Source organism: Ischnura elegans, assembly GCF_921293095.1.
Source record: "Ischnura elegans chromosome 13 unlocalized genomic scaffold, ioIscEleg1.1 SUPER_13_unloc_3, whole genome shotgun sequence".
NCBI classification, from domain to species: Eukaryota; Metazoa; Arthropoda; class Insecta; order Odonata; family Coenagrionidae; genus Ischnura; species Ischnura elegans.
Genome location: NW_025791659.1, coordinates 7,140,839 through 7,161,739, shown reverse-complemented (window position 1 = coordinate 7,161,739; position 20,901 = coordinate 7,140,839). Strand labels below are relative to the sequence as shown.

At 38.5% G+C, this 20,901-nt stretch overlaps 2 protein-coding genes across 6 annotated transcripts in view; one reads left to right on the top strand and one right to left on the bottom strand.

Moving 5' to 3' along the window:
- LOC124172999 overlaps nucleotides 1-20,901 on the top strand; it is a 248,523-nt gene that overhangs the window by 65,299 nt on the left and 162,323 nt on the right. The gene's annotated exons all lie outside the window — the stretch shown is intronic.
- The window catches only part of LOC124172998, a 73,832-nt gene that overhangs the window by 36,773 nt on the left and 16,158 nt on the right, over nucleotides 1-20,901 (bottom strand). For 3 of the 5 annotated variants that reach the window (XM_046552530.1, XM_046552532.1, XM_046552533.1), the window contains exons 2-5: nucleotides 19,357-19,494; nucleotides 15,554-15,685; nucleotides 12,104-12,238; nucleotides 2,881-3,003 (exon numbers count right to left, since the gene is read on the bottom strand). In XM_046552530.1, coding sequence (XP_046408486.1) covers nucleotides 2,881-3,003; nucleotides 12,104-12,238; nucleotides 15,554-15,685; nucleotides 19,357-19,494 — 528 coding nt within the window. Of the gene's footprint in view, nucleotides 1-2,876; nucleotides 3,004-12,103; nucleotides 12,239-15,553; nucleotides 15,686-19,356; nucleotides 19,495-20,901 lie in introns of all 5 variants that reach the window. The other 2 variants (XM_046552535.1, XM_046552531.1) reach the window with 2 other exon arrangements.

The window sequence follows — 20,901 nt, the reverse complement described above, 5'->3', positions numbered from 1 at the left end:
CGCACCAGTTTGACTCCACGAAGTACCAGAGTGTTCGATGTAAAATTCGTACCGATGGTCATTTTGGAATTCAAGATACGATTCACCCTTTACTATGTAAACTCACAACCTGTGAGTGCCAAAAATGCATCTAAACTGCCTCCAAAAGACTACGTTGTCGATTAAAAGCCATATTGACGATTTTCGTTATGCTTTCAGACAAGCCCTCTGGTCAACCAGAGAATTCCCATCGTTGCGTAAACGCAACATTATTTACAACAACCATATTTATACCAGTAGCGACGAAAGTTCGTGACAAAAATAAACATGATGAATGAAGAAGCTTAGAACTAAGAGAAAACATTACATCTAGCAAGATCGCCCAATAAATCTTTGTAAAAAAATATTTACAGTTTGTAGTACTTCAGCGCTTCGAAATAGGCAAATTTCGAAGTAAAATAAAAATTATTATTTTAATGAATATTTTTCCAAAAATAACTGAAAAAGAGCGAATGGTATTTCAGGAATTCAGAAAGCCTGAGAAAAAATTATTCTGAAGCAAAGGTTTTTTATAATAATTTCAATTCAATAATGTTGCGTTTACGCAACGCTGGGGATTAATGGGTTAAAAATGATAGTAAATGAACTAAACTCGCTGATTTATCAATCAAATTAGTAGTTTAATAAACTTATGTTGCATTATAAACATTCTTCAGTCTTCTTTCTATCATTTCAATGTTTTATATTTATTCCCATATACAGGATTATTCGCCCAATTGGGGCAGCCGCCTAATTGGGGCAAAGTGCGTAAGTCCCGATATGTCCCAATTAACCGGAATCGGAATTCCTCTCTTTTGTCAAGAACCTTTTCTCTCCAGCAGAAAGCTGTTGAAGCTATCTATAGAGTCCCCATTCGCACTCCAGGTAGACCACTTTTTGTAAGTTCCAGCATCTTAACTCTCCCCTCAATCTATATCCTTATCTGTGCCATGCTTGTTCGAAATAATCCTCATCTTTTCCCTGTTAACGCCAACCTACACAATCACAACACATGCTCCAAAAACAACATACACACCCTCCAATACACCTACAGAGTCTGTTTAAAAGGTCCATACCACTCCATTGCCACAGTGTACAATAAGATTCCTATCACCATCCGTTCCATTTCCTCATCAATCCAATTCAAAGCCAAACTGAAATATATGTTAATTGAAAAGAGCTACTACAATCTAAATGAGTTTTTAACTGGTGTTGTGTATTAGCCTATGACCTCAATCCCACTGATAGCTGTGTGTTTGTATAGCTCGTTCGTATCGTATTTTATTACATGTTAGCATTTTATGCTGTATTATCTCGACGAAACTCATGGATTTATTATCCCAGTGAAGTTAATAAATATTATTATTATTATTTAAGAATAACACAAAGATGGCAATATTCCACAGGTTTATTTTCCGTACAACGCGTTTCGACCGTTAGGTCATTATCAAGTACAATAATGAATGGTTGATTTTGGGGTTGTATTTATATAGAACGGATGGGTGACAGGTGGAAGGGGAAGTTGGCCTGTGGAATATTGCCATCTTTGTGTTATTCTTAAAACTTACCCAGATGGCACAGAATCCTCCGTATCTAATTCGTATGCAGATAGTATCCATTGACGAAAAGCGACGGAGCGGTAGTCAATGGATACTATCTGCATACGAATTAGATACGGAGGATTCTGTGCCATCTGGGTAGAATGTCATTCCACTATATAACGCCTGCTTCTGTTACTTTTATTATTATTATTATTATTAAAATATGTATGTTGGGGTAAATTGTATATTGTCTGTGTGTAAAAACTTAATAAATGCTTTGTAAGAGTAAAGATAATAATGGAACCTGCTGATAAGCTAAATGCTTAGCGGGACCATTAAAATGCAAAAATAATGTAGCTTTCATTCCAATGTAAATATTTAGCGAACTTAAATGTTTTATTGGAATATATACTTAACTGAATTGAATTATATAATGACAAAATCTTTTTTTTAGATAATATTTTATATATTGTAAAATTTTAAAAATTTTGTAATATGCTATGCAATGTGACTACTTATTTGAATGGATGTTAACGAATGGTTAATATTTTATAGGTATGGAACTATTGTATGAAAAAATTTTAACTATCAAATGTATTATTTAAACAATTTTTATCCTTGTAACAATAAAAAAAAATATTATTAAAAAAAAAAAATTTATTATTATTAGTTCATATTTATCTACTGTATTTACAAGCAGCACACACAGGTCGAAAGAGGGAAGCTTGCTGAAGATCATGCACACGAACGGAAGACTCGGAATTCTATATTAGTCACGTACGGAGGCAGAGAAAGGGCTCCGGGCACAACTCTGTATTTCGGGTTGGACGGGACCACGTCAATTGACGAGCTCCTCGCTGAAAGTGTTAAAGTCGAATCAATTGATTTCATCTCAACTCTATTGTTAGCAAAGAAGCATTTAGGAAGAATGCACTGAAGTCCTTTCATTTCAGAATGTTTTATTCATTTTTGAGAATTTTTTAAATGAATTAATATTGTTGTTTGTATAAAATGCAACGTCACTGTCACAAATGTAACGAGCCGTATATCCCATACATACTTAATGTATTATGATCTCAGGGCTAATAAACAATTACTATCATTTTCCATCTACTCCTCGCACCACCAGATGAAGTCTACCATTCCTGGTTATTAGTTTATTTGTAAATACTGTTGAATATAATTTTGTTCGTTGTTGGTTACGTTTTGCTTGATATTAGTAAATTGTTCTCTTGTTATTGTGAGTCCTCTGTAATTGGCCTCGAGCTGTTTTTGGACTGCATTAAATAAATTAATTAAATCAGTAAATGTTCGTACCTACCATGTGTTTATCACCCCGTTGGACTGAAGCATTGTTTGAGGCTAAAGCATCAGGGAAATCTCCAAGCTCATACTTCACATCAACCAGCGGCTCAACCATTTCTGCTTCCAGCTTCACTTCACTCTGCAAGATATAATGCCATGTTATACCACATACATCTACATCTACATAATACCCCGCAAGCCGCCTAAAAAGGCATGTGGCACGGGAGGTTAGGATACCAGCCGTTTACACATGAAAGGGAAATGCTAAATTACGACCCTGGTGAAAATGAACTGTTCACAAACTGTTCCAGAATTGTTACACGTAGTGTTCAGAACCTGTTCCCAAAGTGTTCATGAACTGTTAGGGAACCGTTCACAGACTATATTTTGGTCCATTGAATCGTGACAAACCATTCCAATAAGCCGTTCCGTAGGCATTTCCCAGCTGTTCATGAGGTGTTCAGCTGTTCATGGGGGGTTCTCTAACAGTGCAGGAAGCATTACACAAAGTGTTCAAAACCTGTTCATGAACTGTTGGGGGATTAGCATTTATTGAAGTCCTTTATGATTCGGGGAACAAATTAATTCCCATATGTATCCATTCGGCTAAATATTTCTCTTAATTTATCGCTTTTGTTGGACCTGGAAATATAGTGGGGCTCTAATATTATGTTCTCTGTGTCGCTCTTAAAGATATCCATTCTCAATTGTTCAAGCAATGAAAGCCTAGCACGCAGCCTTCGAGTCTCCGGAGGCTTCCAGCCTAATTCGCTTAACATCTGGGTAACACTGTCTCTGTATGCCCGTAGCAGTTTTTGACAAACCGTGCAGCCTTCTGTTGTATTTTATTCAGTTCATGGATTAAGTCTTTCTCCACCGGATCCCAAATGCTCGCTGCAAATTCCTGGTGCGGTTAAATGAGTGCAATATAGCACCTTTCTTTTACCTTCTCATCCGAAAATCTTCCCACAATACGCTTGACGAATCCTAATTTCTCCAGGGATATGCCGCAAATATTCCTTATATATTCAAAAAAGGCTATTCAGGCTTCCAGCCGGGTGGCCTCCATCCGTCCTGCCGACGTTTCAGAACACGAGTCGGGTTCCATCCTCAGGGCTAATGGTTAGTGGATGAAGTTTGCCAGCTTATATACTCTTCAGTTGGTTATGAGGTCTAACGTGATTGGCCGGGAGACAGCCAATCGTATTACCAGGATTAATCTTATTATTATTAATACCAGGATCAAAGAACATAAGAGACACCTTAGGCTCTGCCAACCGGAAAAATCCGCGGTTGTAGAACATGCCATTGAATCCGATCATAGAGTGAAGTGGGACCACGTGAAAGTTCTATGCCGCGAGACTGATTTCTGGAAAAGACTGGTAAAGGAATCCATCGAGATCCGACTGACAACTAACATCCTCAACCGTGACACCGGGTATTCATTAAGTAATATATAGAAGCTATGACACTTAAGAAAATAAGATTGGCTGCCTTCCGGCCAATCACGTTAGACCTCACAACGAATTGAAGAGTATATAAGCTGGCAAACTTCATCCACTCACCATTAGCCCTGAGGATGGAACCCGACTCGAGTTCCGAAATGTCGGCAGAATGCAGGGAGACCACGCGGCTGGAAGCCTGAATAGCCTTTTTAGAAAATATTTGCCGGGGAAAGCATCAGATCTTACTTCATTCCTTATATATATTCCCCACGAGAGGTAAGATATACCAGAAGAATATTCTCCCAAGACCTAGCAATTCCATTTAACCCTTCCAAGATGGCAGAGTTTTCGTCTCAGCATGACTGCTGTACTGAGCCCCAAGAGACTCTTCTTTCTCGTGGTACGGAGCATTTTTGGAGGACGTTCGTTAAGAAGTGTCTCGCTGAACCTTTTTCGACCCCTCCACGCTGGGACTCCGCATTATCTCGGACTCCGAGAGTAGTTGTGCTCCCTCTTTTCCAGGTTTACGACCATACCAGCGGCATTGGTCTGTGGTCAACTTATGTATTGCTTATACAGTGAGTCCTCGTTTAACATCACTTACCGTTCCTGAATAATGTGACGATAAACGAAATGACGTTAATCGAAGTATAATATCCCATAAGAAACAATGTAAAAAGTGACTATCGGCTCCTAGACCTCACAATTCCTACGCGAAAAAATTTAAGCGCATCATATCTGGGGCATTTTTTACGATGGGAATGCCAAGCTACGGAATAAATACGAGTTCCTGTCTTCATCGACGACAATAGCAGCAGTGAGGTAAATCCTTCTCCATTTTTGTATCTTCCAGCATTTGCTTATCGGCTTCGCTATGGTGGTCGCCCGGGCGAGCGTCGCCTGGGCATCATCATCGCTGAAACATCGTCCCAGTTACAGGAACAAAAATTATTGTGAACACGGCGAAAAAAGTGACAACAAAAACTCCGAGTTCTACAAGAAAAAATTCCTTGAAATCACTTTTTAGGTTCCTGAAAACCATTATGTCAACTAAAACCTTACCTAAGAATTCCTTTTGCAGAAAATTTGCTAAAACCGTAATCGCAATTAACAATAAACACACCGTTTTACACTTCGTTTAGACTGACTGTATTACCGCCCACAAAACGAACAACCTGCAACGCCCGCCGCTTCGCGCATTTTTCTCGCCCGAAATTTAAAAGCCTTGACGTTATCGCGAAGCAAAGGTGCAATAAACGAATGGCGGTCTCAAAATTTTCGTGACGTTATCGCGAAATGACGTTAAACGGGGTGACGTAGAACGAGGACTCACTGTATGTTTTTAGCACATGTATAATTTTTGCTTGCACGTAAATTGCAGAATTTGAATTAAATTCCTCATTTTTTTCTGAGCATTGTCAAATTTTAAACGCAGTTCTAAGATCAATATTAACGCATTTAATGCAGCAACAATTTCCATGTTGATGTTCATACAGAACTCGAGATATAAGTTAATATTTATCGTAGAACTTCGTTTAAAATTGTAAATGCTGTTCAAAAGACAAATAATTCAATTCTTAGTTTATTTTTTATGAAAAATGAACAAATATTTATTTCGAAACCTGACTGGATTAATAATTGTATGGCTGCTGTCCCTTACCGCTAAGAGGGGTTTATAAAAGACGAGGGGTCCGGGTACCTGCTCCCGGATTGCGAGGCTATATCCTAAACCCCGCAGTGTTGGGTCCTGAAACAAAGACGTCATACACCCGCGACCGTCATAAAAGGGGGAGAGGTAGGAAACGTATATATACTGCTTTCGTTCTCTTGGTCAGGAAAATCTGACACGTAAATATACGGCTTTCATCTCCCGGGTCAGGAAACGTCTACACGTATATTTACATCTTTAGCAGGGAAAAGGTTAAACACCTATATCAAATTTTGCTCAAAAAAGATTTACCTTCACACACAACATTCAAAAACTCGTAGCCTGCTCGTCTTTGAACGAGATATTAGAAACTTAGCAGCCACGTTGAGTTGCATAGATTGTAGTATACTATTTTACATCCTAATTTTGATTTTCTAACCAAGTAATGTTGCTTAGATGCTTGTTTAGGCCCCCGTCTCCTGTTTTAATTCCACAAGTAATTTCATTTCCTTCTCAACTACTACTAACTACTGTTACACCTTGTTGTATCCTGCTTCCATGGTAGCACAAAGTAAGAGAGTTATCCGTTTCTTACGGTTTTTTTTCCAGAAAAAAATTGATAAGCAGCTTGTCGTAAGCTAATGGATTTAAGTAAGGCAAGGGTAAGATTTTAGGTAAGAATAGGTAAGGAGTGCTGTCAAATATCCTGCGATTCAGCCCCCAAAATGGAATTTTAGAAACGTAGGTATGTGAGACTTCCTGGGACAAATTACTCAACTTGAAGTGTATACAGGACATGTACATGTATTTCATTAGTAATGTAAAGCTCATCTTTGAGGAATTCTTTCCCAGAAAATTAGTGCCAATGAAGTGTCATGAGAGTAACAAGGGTTGGGTGACAGATGAAATAAGGGCTGCTAGCGTTAATTTTAGGGAATTATGTCAATTAAGAAAAGGGCAGAAGGGCTACGACCTCAATAGTAACTACTTTCAGAGTTACAAAAAAGCATACAGGGACCTTATAGTTCAAACCAAGAAAGCTCACTACAGCAGACTTATCAGTCAAGCTGAAAATTTGGCCAAAACATCATGGCAAATAGTAAGAAAGGCAACAAACTCTAAGGTAAACAGGAGTGGAATTTAACAATAAAAAATGGGGAAGGGATAAACTTGGCCGATCCTATACAAGTGGCAATTTTTGCCAATAAGTACCTCGCAACTGTACCCCTACAATTACATAGCTCGATAATAAGTAGTGACAGATTCAGTACGGGGCACTGTCAACACATGTGCTCCTCTATGGTCCTCTTTCCGGTAACAGAAAATGAGGTATTGAAGTGCATAAATAGCCTGAAAGACAAACCATCAGTTGGGATAGACGATATTCCTTCCTTCATCCTAAAAAAATGCTCTAAAGCTATAATTAAGCCCTTAGCTTTCATAATAAATGAGTCCTTTAATAAGGGTGAGTTTCCAAACTATTTAAAAATAGCTAAAATAAAACTGATCCACAAAAAAGGTGATGTGGACAACATAGGAAATTACTGGCCAGTATCCTTGCTGACTAATATATCTAAAATTTTTGAGCTATTGATGAGAGACAGGATTATGAACTATGTCGTCCAATCCAAATTATTAAACATGGAACAGTTTGGATTCCAAAAGGGGAGAAGCACCAATGATGCTATTGCATGCTTTCTGAAAAAAATCATGACCTCATGGGACAGGAATGAATTCTCGGTGGGTATATTCAATGACCTTTCTCGTGCATTTGACACAGTAGATCACAAAATCCTTCTCATTAAATGTGAGCACTATGGGATCAGGGGAATCGTTCATAAATGGTTGCAATCAAATCTAGAGGATAGGCAACAGATGGTAGAGGTTGAGGGTACAGGCATCAACAACATTGTTACAAACTACTTATCTCCCATAGAAATAATAAATGTAGGGGTACCACAGGGCAGTATTTTGGGGCCGCTCTTATTCTTACTATACATCAATGATTTGCCGAGGTTTATTAAAAACAATGATATAGTATTATATGCTGATGATACATCTCTAGCAATGAGCCACAGGGATCCTAAGCTGCTGCAAACGAAGCTGGAGAGTTCACTACTACTCCTAGAAAAGTGGTTCAACCTTAATAAACTTTCTGTAAATGTTAAGAAAACGAATTACATTCAATTTAAAAAAAAGAGGGAAGTGCCTCAGTTAGAGGTATTCTTAAATGGTCAGCCCATAGAGAGGGTAAATAGCACCAAGTTTCTAGGTCTAGCTATTGATGATTCCCTAAATTGGGAGACCCATACCAATGCCCTATGCTCAACCCTGGCTAAAAGTGGATATGTTCTGAGAAATCTGGTAGATATTGTTGATTTAAATGTTCTAAAAATGGTATATTATGGTTATTTTGAATCCCATTTGTCCTATGGAATTATTTTCTGGGGATCGTCGCCTGGATTTCGTAGAGTTTTCGCATTTCAAAGAAAAAGTATAAGGTATATAGCAAAGATACCCCCGTGGAAATCTTGCAAACCCTATTTCAGGGAATTAAAACTCCTAACGTTACCATCTATGTATATATACCACTTGTGTATGCATGTCAAAGATAATATAAAAGATCTCACTACCAATGCTCAAGTGCACGGACACTCCACTCGCCATAGTGGAGATGTACATATGTACTGCCACGCCACGGCAATGTACAATAAGAGCCCTTTTCACATGGCTATCAAGGTTTATAATGCTCTGCCGCCAACCTTAAAAAAAGCTTCTACAAGGGCAATTTTCAAATCGAATCTTAAACTCTTTCTAGTCAACAAAGGCTATTATAGCACAACTCAGTTTCTAGAGGAATCTGCCTACCACAGAAGTGTCTGATTCTGATTTTGATTGTGTATGTATTTATTTTTGTGTATGACATGTCCTATATTTTACAATGTAAAGTCCTGGGACCAATAAAATTATTATTATTATTATTATTATTATAGGCAAAAATGAGTTGTGTTGTGCAGGTGGTCTACACTGTAATTTTGTTGTTAATTCATAGACATTGTTTGAGCCATAGATTTTGTCAAATAAACTTCAAATTTCATTTTTATAAACTATAAACATGTATCCACTCTTTTATATTATCCATTATTCCGTATTTTCATAAAATTCGTCTTCATAGCCGTTTGATTCTCAAATCAGCCTGATTTTTTGCGAAATTTTAAACTTTAGAGCTCGGGCGGCAGTGGTTAATATTATCCGATTTGAAAAAAATTTTGTGTGCGAGATCCTTATATCATTTCTCAACTTTCCCGCACAGGGCAAATTAGATCAGGAAAAAAAACCTTTTTTCGGCCCACCCTAACAGACACATCTTGGTTTAATCCATTCACCCTGAAAACGATGGCAGACTTCGCCCTCAAAATGTCGGCGCTGAAAAACCCCTATGACCCGGCTGGAAACCCGAAAACTCTTCCTCCACTTACGAACATTTTCAACATCCATACATTTTTCACCATAAACTTCAACCAAAAGGGTGGTTTCCTATTATTTCTTTATTGCCTGAATCGAAAGAATATTACTCCTGGAGTACGTATTTCACGCATTTAGATTATTAAATGACAATATCTATTTTTCGCGATTGAATGAAAAGTGAAAAATTTCAAGCACGCGAAAAAGCAACGGCTAAGTATGAAAGCTGGGAAAAACTCCTGTGTGACGTCGTTCTGCCTCCCACTGCAGCAAGTGAGGTGACCTTGGGGCGAGGCTCTGAGCGCTGATACGATGCAGGATGCTAGCAGGTAGCTGAGTACCATGCTAGCTGGTAGTGCTTGGCTTACATAAGGATTATTAATACCTTATCAAACGAAGAAAACTTTCCGACCTAAGCCAGTTTTAATAGGTGATTATTAAGACATGTTTCCCTGAGCTCTGCGCCTCCTGCATGCATTGGTAACCTCAGACGATGTATAACTCCTATCCTCTCGTGTAGAAACTAGGTCCCTGTGACGTCACGTGGAGTGGAATCGCATGGGCACCAATCTGGTCTTTTTCAAATGAGGATAATATTGACCATTGCCATTCGTCTAAACCGGTATTTGTAAAACCAAATAATTTATATATTATGAATACACTAATGGTGGGTAACGAATCGCAATCAATGCCTTTCGTTTTCTTTGACGAAGGAAACTACCCTATTGGGCATTGATGTCCATAGCTGCCACCTTTTTACCGGTCAAAAATCGTACGACAAACCAAATTTCTCGACTGCACAGAGACTTGAGGGGAAGCTTCAGGCTGCTATGCCAACAATGAGCGGTCGGCAATGCTTCGTGGTGATTGAAAGTGGTAGTGGAGGAACTAAGGAACATGGTGGTGTTGGCTGATTGCGCCTAGCGCCAGTGGCAGATACAGATTGTAGTATTGCCAAACATGCAGAACCACGATTTTAACTTTTTTTATCATAAGAAGGCATTGTCTTGTATTTTTACATAAACACTTTAATATCCTGATCTAGACATTAACCACCACCACCACCTACCCATTACAGCCAGAATGACCAGTTCGTCTACATTTAAGAGGGTGACGCACAATTGGCTTGTCTCTCATCCTTTATATTCTGTCGATGAATTTTTCACACATAGTACTGATGACATTGTATTTTGATGTAGTAAAACCTCTTTACATCATAATGGATGGGGACCAAAATTTGGGAAATTTGATGCATGGAGGTTCACTATAGAGAGGTTTTTAGTGATAGGCACCATTTTTTCATATCCTTTGGAAATGAAAGGCACTACTGTCTTTTAAACCATTATATTTATGTGTTTAAACAAACATGCATGATAAGTGATAAGTGGAGGTTTTATGATATAAAGAGGTTCACTACAAAGATGTTTGCCTATAAATTTACATATAAATCAGACGGGACCGTAAGGGTGGTATGATGTATGGAGGTTTATGATGTAAAGAGGTTCACTACATAGAGGTTTTACTGTATTTGATTGTATGTGATTTCTCTTATACAATTTTGTACTACCTTTTTCTGACGAGGTCTCTGTATTTCTGAATACTATTGACCAATAAAATGATAATCATTATTATTATTAAAACCTTCTTATACCTCGCATGTGACCTGATTATTTTTTATTACGATAAAAGTGAAGGCAACTCAAGGCATCTTTTGCCCCTAGAGTTTTTTCTGCATCCACTACTGCCTAGTGCTTCATGCGGCGATGCAATGACTTAGGAGACCTTATTTTTAAGTTTATCCTCCTATTAACGTTTTCCCTACTATACATGTATATATACGTGTGGACGTTTCCTGACCCGGGAGACGACGGTCGTATATTTACGTGTAAGATTTTCCTGGCCAGGAGAACGAAAGCCGTATATATAAGTTTTCTAGCTCTCCTCCTTTTAAGACAGTTTCGGGTTTACGTCGTCTTTTTCTCGGGACCCAACCCTATGGGGTTTAGGATTTACTCTCAGAATCCGGGAGCAGGTATAACCCCTCATAGCAGTAAGGGTCAGCGGTCGTACAATTGTTTATCCAGTCAGTTTTCGAAATAAATATTTGTTCATTTCTCAAGAAAAATTAACTAAGAATTGAATTATTTGTCTTTTGAGCAGCATTTACAATTTTTAAACGAAATTCTACGATAAATATTAACTTATATCTCGAGTTGTGTATAAACATCAACATGGAAATTGTTGCTGCATTAAATGCGTTAATATTTACGTTGCAACTTCGCTTAAAATATGACACTGCTCAGAAAAAAATGAGGAATTTGATTCAAAGTCTGCAATTTACGTGAAAGCAACAATTATCCATTAGCTAAATACATATAAGGAATGCATAAGTTGACCGCAAACCAATGCCGCAGGTATGGTCGTAAACCCAGAAAGGAGGGAGCACAACTAATGTCGGAGTCTGGTATAATGCGAAGTCCCAGCGTGGAGGGGTCGAAAAAGGTTCAGCAAGACCCTTCTTAACGAACGCTCTCCAAAAATGCTCCGTACCACGAGAAGGAAGAGTCTCTTGGGGCTCAGTACAGCAGTCATGCTAAGACGAAAACTCCGCCGTCTCAAAAGAGTTAAGGTGGTATGCTTGGATTGAATTACAGCACTGGTGCGCAGCAAGCTGTACTCACCACATTGTTAAGAGCCAACGGATCTGAGGTGAGCGTCGAGTCTGCTGTGAGTCTGGAAGCTTCCTCATCACTGGCGTCACCATTACACTGCTCTCCCGTTGACTCAGATACTCCCATCTCACCCTTGGAATCAGCCTAAAAAATTCAACAATGAAAATCGTCACAAAACTATAATCACAATACAAATGAGGGCCCAATAGGGTAGTTTCCTTCATCAAAGAAAACGAAAGTCATTGATTGCGATTCGTTACCCACCATTAGTGTATTCATAATACACAAATTATTTGGTTTTTGAAATATCGGTTTAGACGAATGGCAAGGGTAAAATTTTATCCTCATTTGAAAAAGACCAGATTGGCGCCCATGCGATGCCACTCCACGTGACGTCACAGGGACCTAGTTTCTACACGAGAGGATAGGAGTTATACATCACCTGAGGTTACCAATGCATGCATGAGGCACAGAGCTCAGGGAAACATGTCTTAATAATCACCTATTAAAACTGGCTAAGGTCGGAGAGTTTTCTTCGTTTGATAAGGTATTAATAAACCTTTTTTAAGCCAAGCGCTACCAGCCAGCAAGGTACTCAGCTACCCGCTAGCATCCTGCGTCCTATCAGCGCTCAGAGCCTCAATCAAGGTCACCTCACAAGGCGGGAGGGGGAAACAGAAATGCGTCGCACGGACTTTTTCCCATCATTCCTACTTACGCGTCGCGTTTTCTCGGGCTTGAAATTTTTCACTTTTCATTTAATCGAGAAAAATAGATATCGTCATTTAAAAATCTAAAAGCGTGAAATACGTACTCCAGGAGTAATAATCTTTCAATTTAGGCAATAAAAAAATAATAGGAAACCATCCTATTAATGTTGAGGACCTTGAATCCGGAAAGCTTGGGACCAAAGGGTTTCTGCTATTCCGATTTTTCTGAATTTCTGGTCTATAGCACGCGGAAAAAGTGGTACACTTTTTTTTTTGAGAATTTTAAAGCAATAAAACCATTACTCAGAAATTACACAAAGGGATTTTAACATTAATACTGAATGAGAACGAGCAATAAATACATCTTTTTCTTCATGCTCGATATATTTTGTTGATGACATTGGCAAGCAGACGTTGCGATATCTATTAATACCTTCCTTAGTTGTACAGTAAATCTGTGTACACGCTTTTATATGTGGTTAATTACAGAAGACTCCCGGTTATCCGGCTGCGGTTTATCCAGGTTGCCGATTATCCGTGCATGATTTTCACTCTTCTCCTGATTATCCGGCTGCGGTTTATCCGGGTTGCCGATTATCCGTGCATGATTTTTCACTCTTCTCCTGATTATCCGGCTGCGGTTTATCCGGGGTGCCGATCATCCGTGCATGATTGACACTCTTATCCTGATTATCCGGCTGCGGTTTATCCGGGTTCCCGATTACCCGTGCATGATTTTCTATCTTCTCCTGATTATCCGGCTGCGGTTTATCCGGGTTGCCGATTATGCGTGCATGATTTTCACTCTTGCTCAATTTTTTCTGCGATCTTTTTAAAAATAATTGATACAAAACCATTGGAATTACAGCATTAATGCTAGGATAGACTGGGATTTTTATTCCCGTAAGAATCCCGTAAAACGGAAGCAATCACGCACTAGCTGCATTCATGGAAGCACCGTGTTCTTGTTTTCCAAGACTTGCAGCGCACAACCACGCTCCTCGATCGCGGATACACGTCGCACAGCAGTTGCAACCCGGAAAACTTGTGCGAGAGACGCGACTATGTGGTGCTCTCCTTTGAGAATGAGTCGTAACAGCTCATTTCTCTATGTAAATATCGCTAACAGAGGTATTTGGAGAGTTTCACGTATTCAAGGACAAATATTTACTGTCTCCACGACAGCGGCCGGGAAACAGCGTCATGCCAAGTTTATTGGTGCCTGACAGTTTAGTTTCGGACATTGAGCAGTGGTTTTGAAGCATTCGTGCAATCCACTTTTCTATAACCGTGATCACGCAGCCACGGATGTGTGCTTTTCGAAACCAGTCCTTGCATGGAGCATGTAGCGCAGTGAAATTGGACTTCCGTAAAGTAACACAGCCTTGAGGATGGGAGACAAGTCATCTCCCGAAACATTGCCTTATACAGTGAGTCCTCGTTTAACGTCACTTACCGTTCCTGAAAAATGTGACGATAAACGAAATGTGGAAACGAAATTTCGAGGAGGAGCCTTGTACCGAGACAACTTTCATTCCAACTGACAACTCCCCTTAGTTCGCGTGCTAGCTGCAATCAACGGAGCACTGTGTTCCTGTTTTCCAAGCCTCGCAGTGCGCAACCACGCCCCGTGATCACAGGTACTCGTCCCGCAGTAGTAGCAACCCGGGCAACTTTTGTGAGACGCGACTATGTGGCGTTGTGCCTGATAGTGTAGTTTCCGACGTTGAGCAGTGGTTTTGAAGCATTCATGTAAACCACTTTTCTATGTACGTGATTACGCAGCTGCCGATGCGTGGTTTTCGAAACCAGTTCTTATATGGAGCCGTAATAATACGAGTAAAACCTTGTTATCGCTGCTGAAAAGATTGCGGTCTGGCAAAGAAAACTCTCAATGAGTCTGGGAAGCACTCTAAAATAACAGAATAAGTGTATAAATAATAACATATTTTTTGTTTCTCTATGAACATTACAAGATATTTAAGTGAAAGTTAGGGTTATCTGTGTTTTCTGATTATTCGTGCTATCTCTCCCCATCATTAGCTCGTATAATCGGGATTGTGCTGCATTAAAAACAGCAGGAAATTGGTTGTACACATAATAATATCTTCTATATTATTTCTACTGTATAGATACCTTTTTCTCAACTTATACGCAACCAAACTCTACAAATGAGGTACCAAAATGCACAGAATTTATCAGAGAACATGCGACGGCATATCTTATTTCCTATATATTGGTATTGTTTCGTTAAATTGGTTTTTAAATAATTAAAAAAAAAAAAAAAAAACTGTAAATATTCCTTACGTTAACGGCGCACAAACTGATACATTTGTTCATTTGCAACAATATCTCGCATTCTTTAAATAACTTTTATCAAAATGCGGCTGATTCCACAGTCTCCTGTTGATACGTAAGTATGAGTCATCATGTGCGTTTAACAGAGGATAGTGTAATCACTTCCAATGTTGTGTTTAAAGAGGTCCTCTGACCTCAATTTGTACATGAAAATTCCAAATTAATTTGTGCATAAGACCCTGCCTTTTTTTCTACATTTTAAAATTAGAAACGCGCCTATCCCTATGTGGACCTGCATGGAAAAGAGCGGGGGAAGCCCGCTGGGAGCGGGTGCAGCACGCTCGTTTTTATTATTACCAGGGTGGTAAGTTTCTTTTTTCTATTCTGTGTATTCTTCAATGGAGGCGTTTCACGTATGGACTAGTGTCCTGGGATTCATCAGTCAACTTACTTCATCTCCGTACTCAACCGGCTCACACTTAACGTACACCTCTGCTCCCTCACTGAATTCTTCATTGGCTTCTCCACAGTCTGCACTGCCAGTCTGTCTCTCACTATGATTAACATATTCTCCCACATCAGCCTGAAATACAATGCAAAAAAATGTACAGTGAGTCCTCGTTTAACGTCACATACCGTTCCTGAAAAATGTGACGATAAATGAAATGACATTAATCGAAACATAATATCCCATAAGGAACAATGTAAAAAGTGAATATCAGCTCCTAGACCTCACAATTCCTATGCGAATACCTGGGGCATTTTTTACGTTGGGAATGCCAAACTATGGCATAAATACGTGTTCCTGTCTTCATCAATGACAATAGCAGCACTGACGAAAAATCCTTCTCCATTTTTGTATATTCCTACATTTGCTTTTCGGCTTCGCTATGGTGGTCGCCTGGGCGAGCTTCGCCTGGGCATCATCATCGCTTAAACATCGCAGTTATAGGAACCAAAATTATTGTGAACACGGCAAAAAAAGTGACGACAAAAACTCCCGAGTTCTACACGGAAAAATTCCTTAAATAACTTTTTAGGTTCCTGAAAACCATTATGTCAAGTAAAACCTTGCGCACCTACCTAAGAATTCATTTAGCAGAAAATTTGCTAAAACCGTAGTCGCAATTAAAAATAAACGCACCGTTTTACACTTCGTTTAGACTGACTGTATTACCGCCCGCAAAACGAACAACCTGTAATGCCCGCCGCTTCGCGTTTTTTTCTTGCGCGAAATTTAAAAGCCTTGACGTTATCGCGAAGCGAAGGTGCGATAAACGAATGACGGTCTCAAAATTTTCGTGACGTTATCGCGAAATAACTGGGTGACATAGAACGAGGACTCACTGTATGTAAAGTAGAGTCCTACCAATTCGTAGCCAGAAAATATTTTCGGGGGGTTTATGGAATAGTAGACAAACAAAAAATATACCTAACGGCCCGGGTAGTATATGCGAAGAGTGCCAAGGGCCGATCTATCGGCCGGGCTTATTTTGCACTGATGGCTTTTATTTTTTGAGCTTCTTATAGATTTTGTCTCTATTTTTTAGTATCAATCATGCTTTAACATACCCGTAAGTATTGAGAGTCAATGAAAAAAAAAATTAGTTTCAGAAAATGCATATTAGGCTTTATATAATTTTTTTAGCGTAAACGTACAAATTCAGCAACAAAAGGGAGTAAGTGCACACTACGTGGATTGGAAAACGGCCTAAAACATAAACCATATTGTATTGTACTCAATGATACAGAGAGAAAATGTATATTTTGTTCGCAAAAGTAAACTTGCATTAGCAAAAGTTGCATAAAAACTTATTCAAGACCTGCACTCCAAGACACAGATTCAAGATTAAATATAAAGGTCCAAATAGAATATCTTGTATAATGTTGGGCACGATATGGTGGAAGTTCTTAATATTATTAAAATAAGACATTGCAATATTTCCACTGAGTTTTATTGCTACACAATGCGTTTCTTCGTCACAAACGACATTATCAAGTGTAACAAGTCTTATAGAGTTCCTCCTTATTCGAGAATCCAGACAAGCAATACGCCAACAATTGGCCGAATTGGGAAGTAGAGCTCCGAGGATACCTGAGGGAACCACGTTGACAAATCATTGGTATTTCTGGGAATTTACTGATTTTTCTAATTATATTTTTGGCATTGAGCCATCATAACGTTGCAAGTAATTTATTTTAAGCATTTATAAACATGCAAAATGCCTTTTTGCTACAATTTATCATTCACTGCGACGGTCGTTTGTTTGTTTAATGCACTCGGGGTAACCGACATATTGCACTTTTTCTCTTCAAGAGGATATTTTAGCTGAAATTTATTAATTCCTTAATCTTAACTTCTATTTGTCGTTGTCCGTGGGAATTGAAACACCTCCTCAAAGCCAAGAAAATCTTCTTAGATATTTACTTATAATTATCGCAGTGGCTCGACAACTCATGCTATTACACCTATGTTAACATCACAACAATATCCTCGATGCGTCAGCCATACTGGCATATTACGTCACTGCTTTCAGCGCCGCCATCGGTGATTTGAGTCTTGAATATGCATCTTGGTGCTTGAAGGGAGGGGGTAACGTGAAGGATGGGGTTTGGGTGACGAGAAGTGAGGATATTGAAGGCCGTGGGGAGGAAGGGTCGTTTTTTAGGGTATCGGAATGGGAGCAGGGTGGGGGGGGAAAGAAAGAAAGGCTCCAGGATGGGTGAGGGTACCACGCAAACCTTCACTGTCTTCTTTCACACCCTCACCCCCATTCACACCCTTCAAGCCCCAAGACATATATAAGTAGGAACCCTTTTAACACGTTGCGTTCGGATGGCGAGAATTCTCGTCATTTTTTTCCCGAACGTTCCGGAGAGATGATGAGTGTGAGATGAGAGATGAGTTAGGCGTAATCTTAAATTAACTCCTTGGACGGTGTCAAGGGCGACAGTTCATTCAGTTACAGCAGCAGGTAATGTTTTTAATTTTGAAATTACTCTTCTTTTTTGTTTCATGAATTAAGGGTAGGCATTATTTTTGGAGAGGGTATAGGGTGGTTACCTATTATTTTTTTATTGCTTAACTCGAAAGATTATTACTCCTGGAGTACGTATTCCCGCTTTTAGATTTTTAAATGACGATATCTATTTTTCGCGATTAAATGAAAAGTGAAAATTTTCAAGCACGCGAAAACGCGACGCGTAAGTAGGAATGATGGGAAAAAGTCCGTGCGACGCATTTCTGGTTCCCCCTCCCGCCTTGTGAGGTGACCTTGATCGAGGCTCTGCGCGCTGATAGGATGCGGGATGCTAGCGGGTAGCTGAGTACCTTGCTGGCTGGTAGCGCTTGGCTTAAAAAAGGTTTATTAATACCTTATCAAACAAAGAAAACTTTCCAGCCTTAGCCAGTTTTAATAGGTGATTATTAAGACATGTTTCCCTGAGCTCTGTGCCTCATGCATGCATTGGTAACCTCAGACGATGTATAACTCCTATCCTCTCGTGTAGAAACTAGGTCCCTGTGACGTCACGTGGAGTGGAATCGCATGGGCGCCAATATGGCCTTTTTCAAATGAGGATAAAATTTGACCCTTGCCATTCGTCTAAACCGGTATTTCAAAAACCAAATAATTTTGTGTATTATGAATACACTAATGGTGGGTAACGAATCGCAATCAATGCCTTTCGTTTTCTTTGATGAAGGAAACCACCCTATTCATAAAGTGTTTCAGTTGCATAAGAGTTAAACTGTTTCATGTAGTTTTACTCCAAGATGTTTTTCTTTACCACGTTGTGTACGGATGGCGAGAATTCTCATCATTTTTTTCCCGAACGTTCGGGAGAGATGACGAAGATTCGCGTCATTTAGGCGCGTCAAACTAAACAATTTTAAAGCGTACAATACGTATTCGTTAGTACGTTTTCAGTTGTTGTTCATTATTCATAATGAATTGATGCATCATAACGTTTGATTGGATAAAGTTATATTCTAAACATTAGCTTTTTAACCATGTTTAAACCAAAGCCATTACGCCCTAATAGGCACATATTTCCAAATCGGCGTTCCTAGGAATTAAAATACCCCGGTACGCAACGTGTTAAGACTTGTTAAACTTGATTATGTTGTTTGTAACGACAAAATATGCAGTGTAATAATAAAACTCAGTCGAAATATTCAATGTCTTATTTTAATAAAAATAAATTTATGAAAATTGTTTTTATAACTGTGGATAAAGTAATCAATCCACAAACCGTAAAAGCTTCAATTGACGATTCCCCTCTCAGCCATCTTGCAGATTTCTCGCACATCTCCTTGAACTCACGGAAATCCATAAGTTTCGTAAAGCAATGCCGGCATACCATCTCTGGCAACCCATCACCTTCAGCCACCTTAAATAAGTAATAATAAAAATAATAATATTTTATTAACACCGTAGGGATACAATTATCCAGGGGTTTCGTCAAGATACAGAGAGACATAAAAGAATCACAAAACAAAGATTACAAAATATCATTAAAAAAAAAAAATTCTTGAACACTATAATAACATTTACAAAATATCATTAAAAATATCTTTAACACTAATAACATTTATAAAATATCATTAAAAAATTCTTGAACACTATAATAACATTTACAAAATATCATTAAAAATTTCTTGAACACTAATAACATTTATAAAATATCATTAAAAAATTCTTGAACACTATAATAACATTTACAAAATATCATTAAAAATTTCTTGAACACTAATAACATTTATAAAATATCATTAAAAAATTCTTGAACACTATAATAACCTTTGCTATATCGCAAGCTTCTCAATCTATTCTTAAAAACCTTTGATGAGGAACGGGACTTCAAATCAGAGGGTAGCCTATTGTAGATTGCAGCAATCGAGTGATATGGTCCCTTCTGACATTGGCTAAATGAATACAGATAACTGTGAATGTCACTTTTTGATCTAGTGTTGTGACTGTGAAAGTCCGAGTTAACTCGGAAGTAATAAGGATAACACTTCACAAACATGGCACATGAGAGAATGTAAACACATGGAAGTGTGAGGATCCTGAGGGACACAAACAGTGGCCGACCACTTGTTCGTATTGGAACTTTACAGATGGCCTTAATGGCTAAAATAATAAACAAGGCATGACAACAGCTATAAAATATCATAGATTTAAAAAAAAAAAAATTTTCTCGCCAACTAAAAAGGAGAAAATAAATTTCTCTGTACATATCCAAGTCTCGATATGAATTGTTACTCAAATGGTGACATACTTCATGACAGCCATTACGACTAAAGGCCTGTTTACACAGTACATTAACACGTACGGGTTAATGTCTAAATGTATGAACGCGAGAATGAACGCCAAAATGCACCGTGTAACCACCCAACTTGTGCGAATGCATGAACAGAAAATAGAACCTGTTCTAATTTGGTTCATGCATTCATACATGTTTCGTTCCAGTCCACAAAAATCATTCACGCAAACATACATTAACTCGTATGTGTTAATGTATCGTGTAAACAGGCCTTAAAACGAAAAATGTTGGGGGCATCTAAGGTCACATATAGTGTTTGCAATAAATGTGAATTTGGATTACTATCATTTACAGTTCGGTTTTCCATCCTTATGTAAATTCATAGTATCCGCTAATAATTGATACTATTCACTATTATTAAGGTTATTTAAAATTCAGTTTATATTGAATGAGAAGGTAATGCTCAGTACTTAACATCCGAACGGTTTAGAAATTAGCACCAAAAGAGTTGATTTGTTAATTTTAATATTC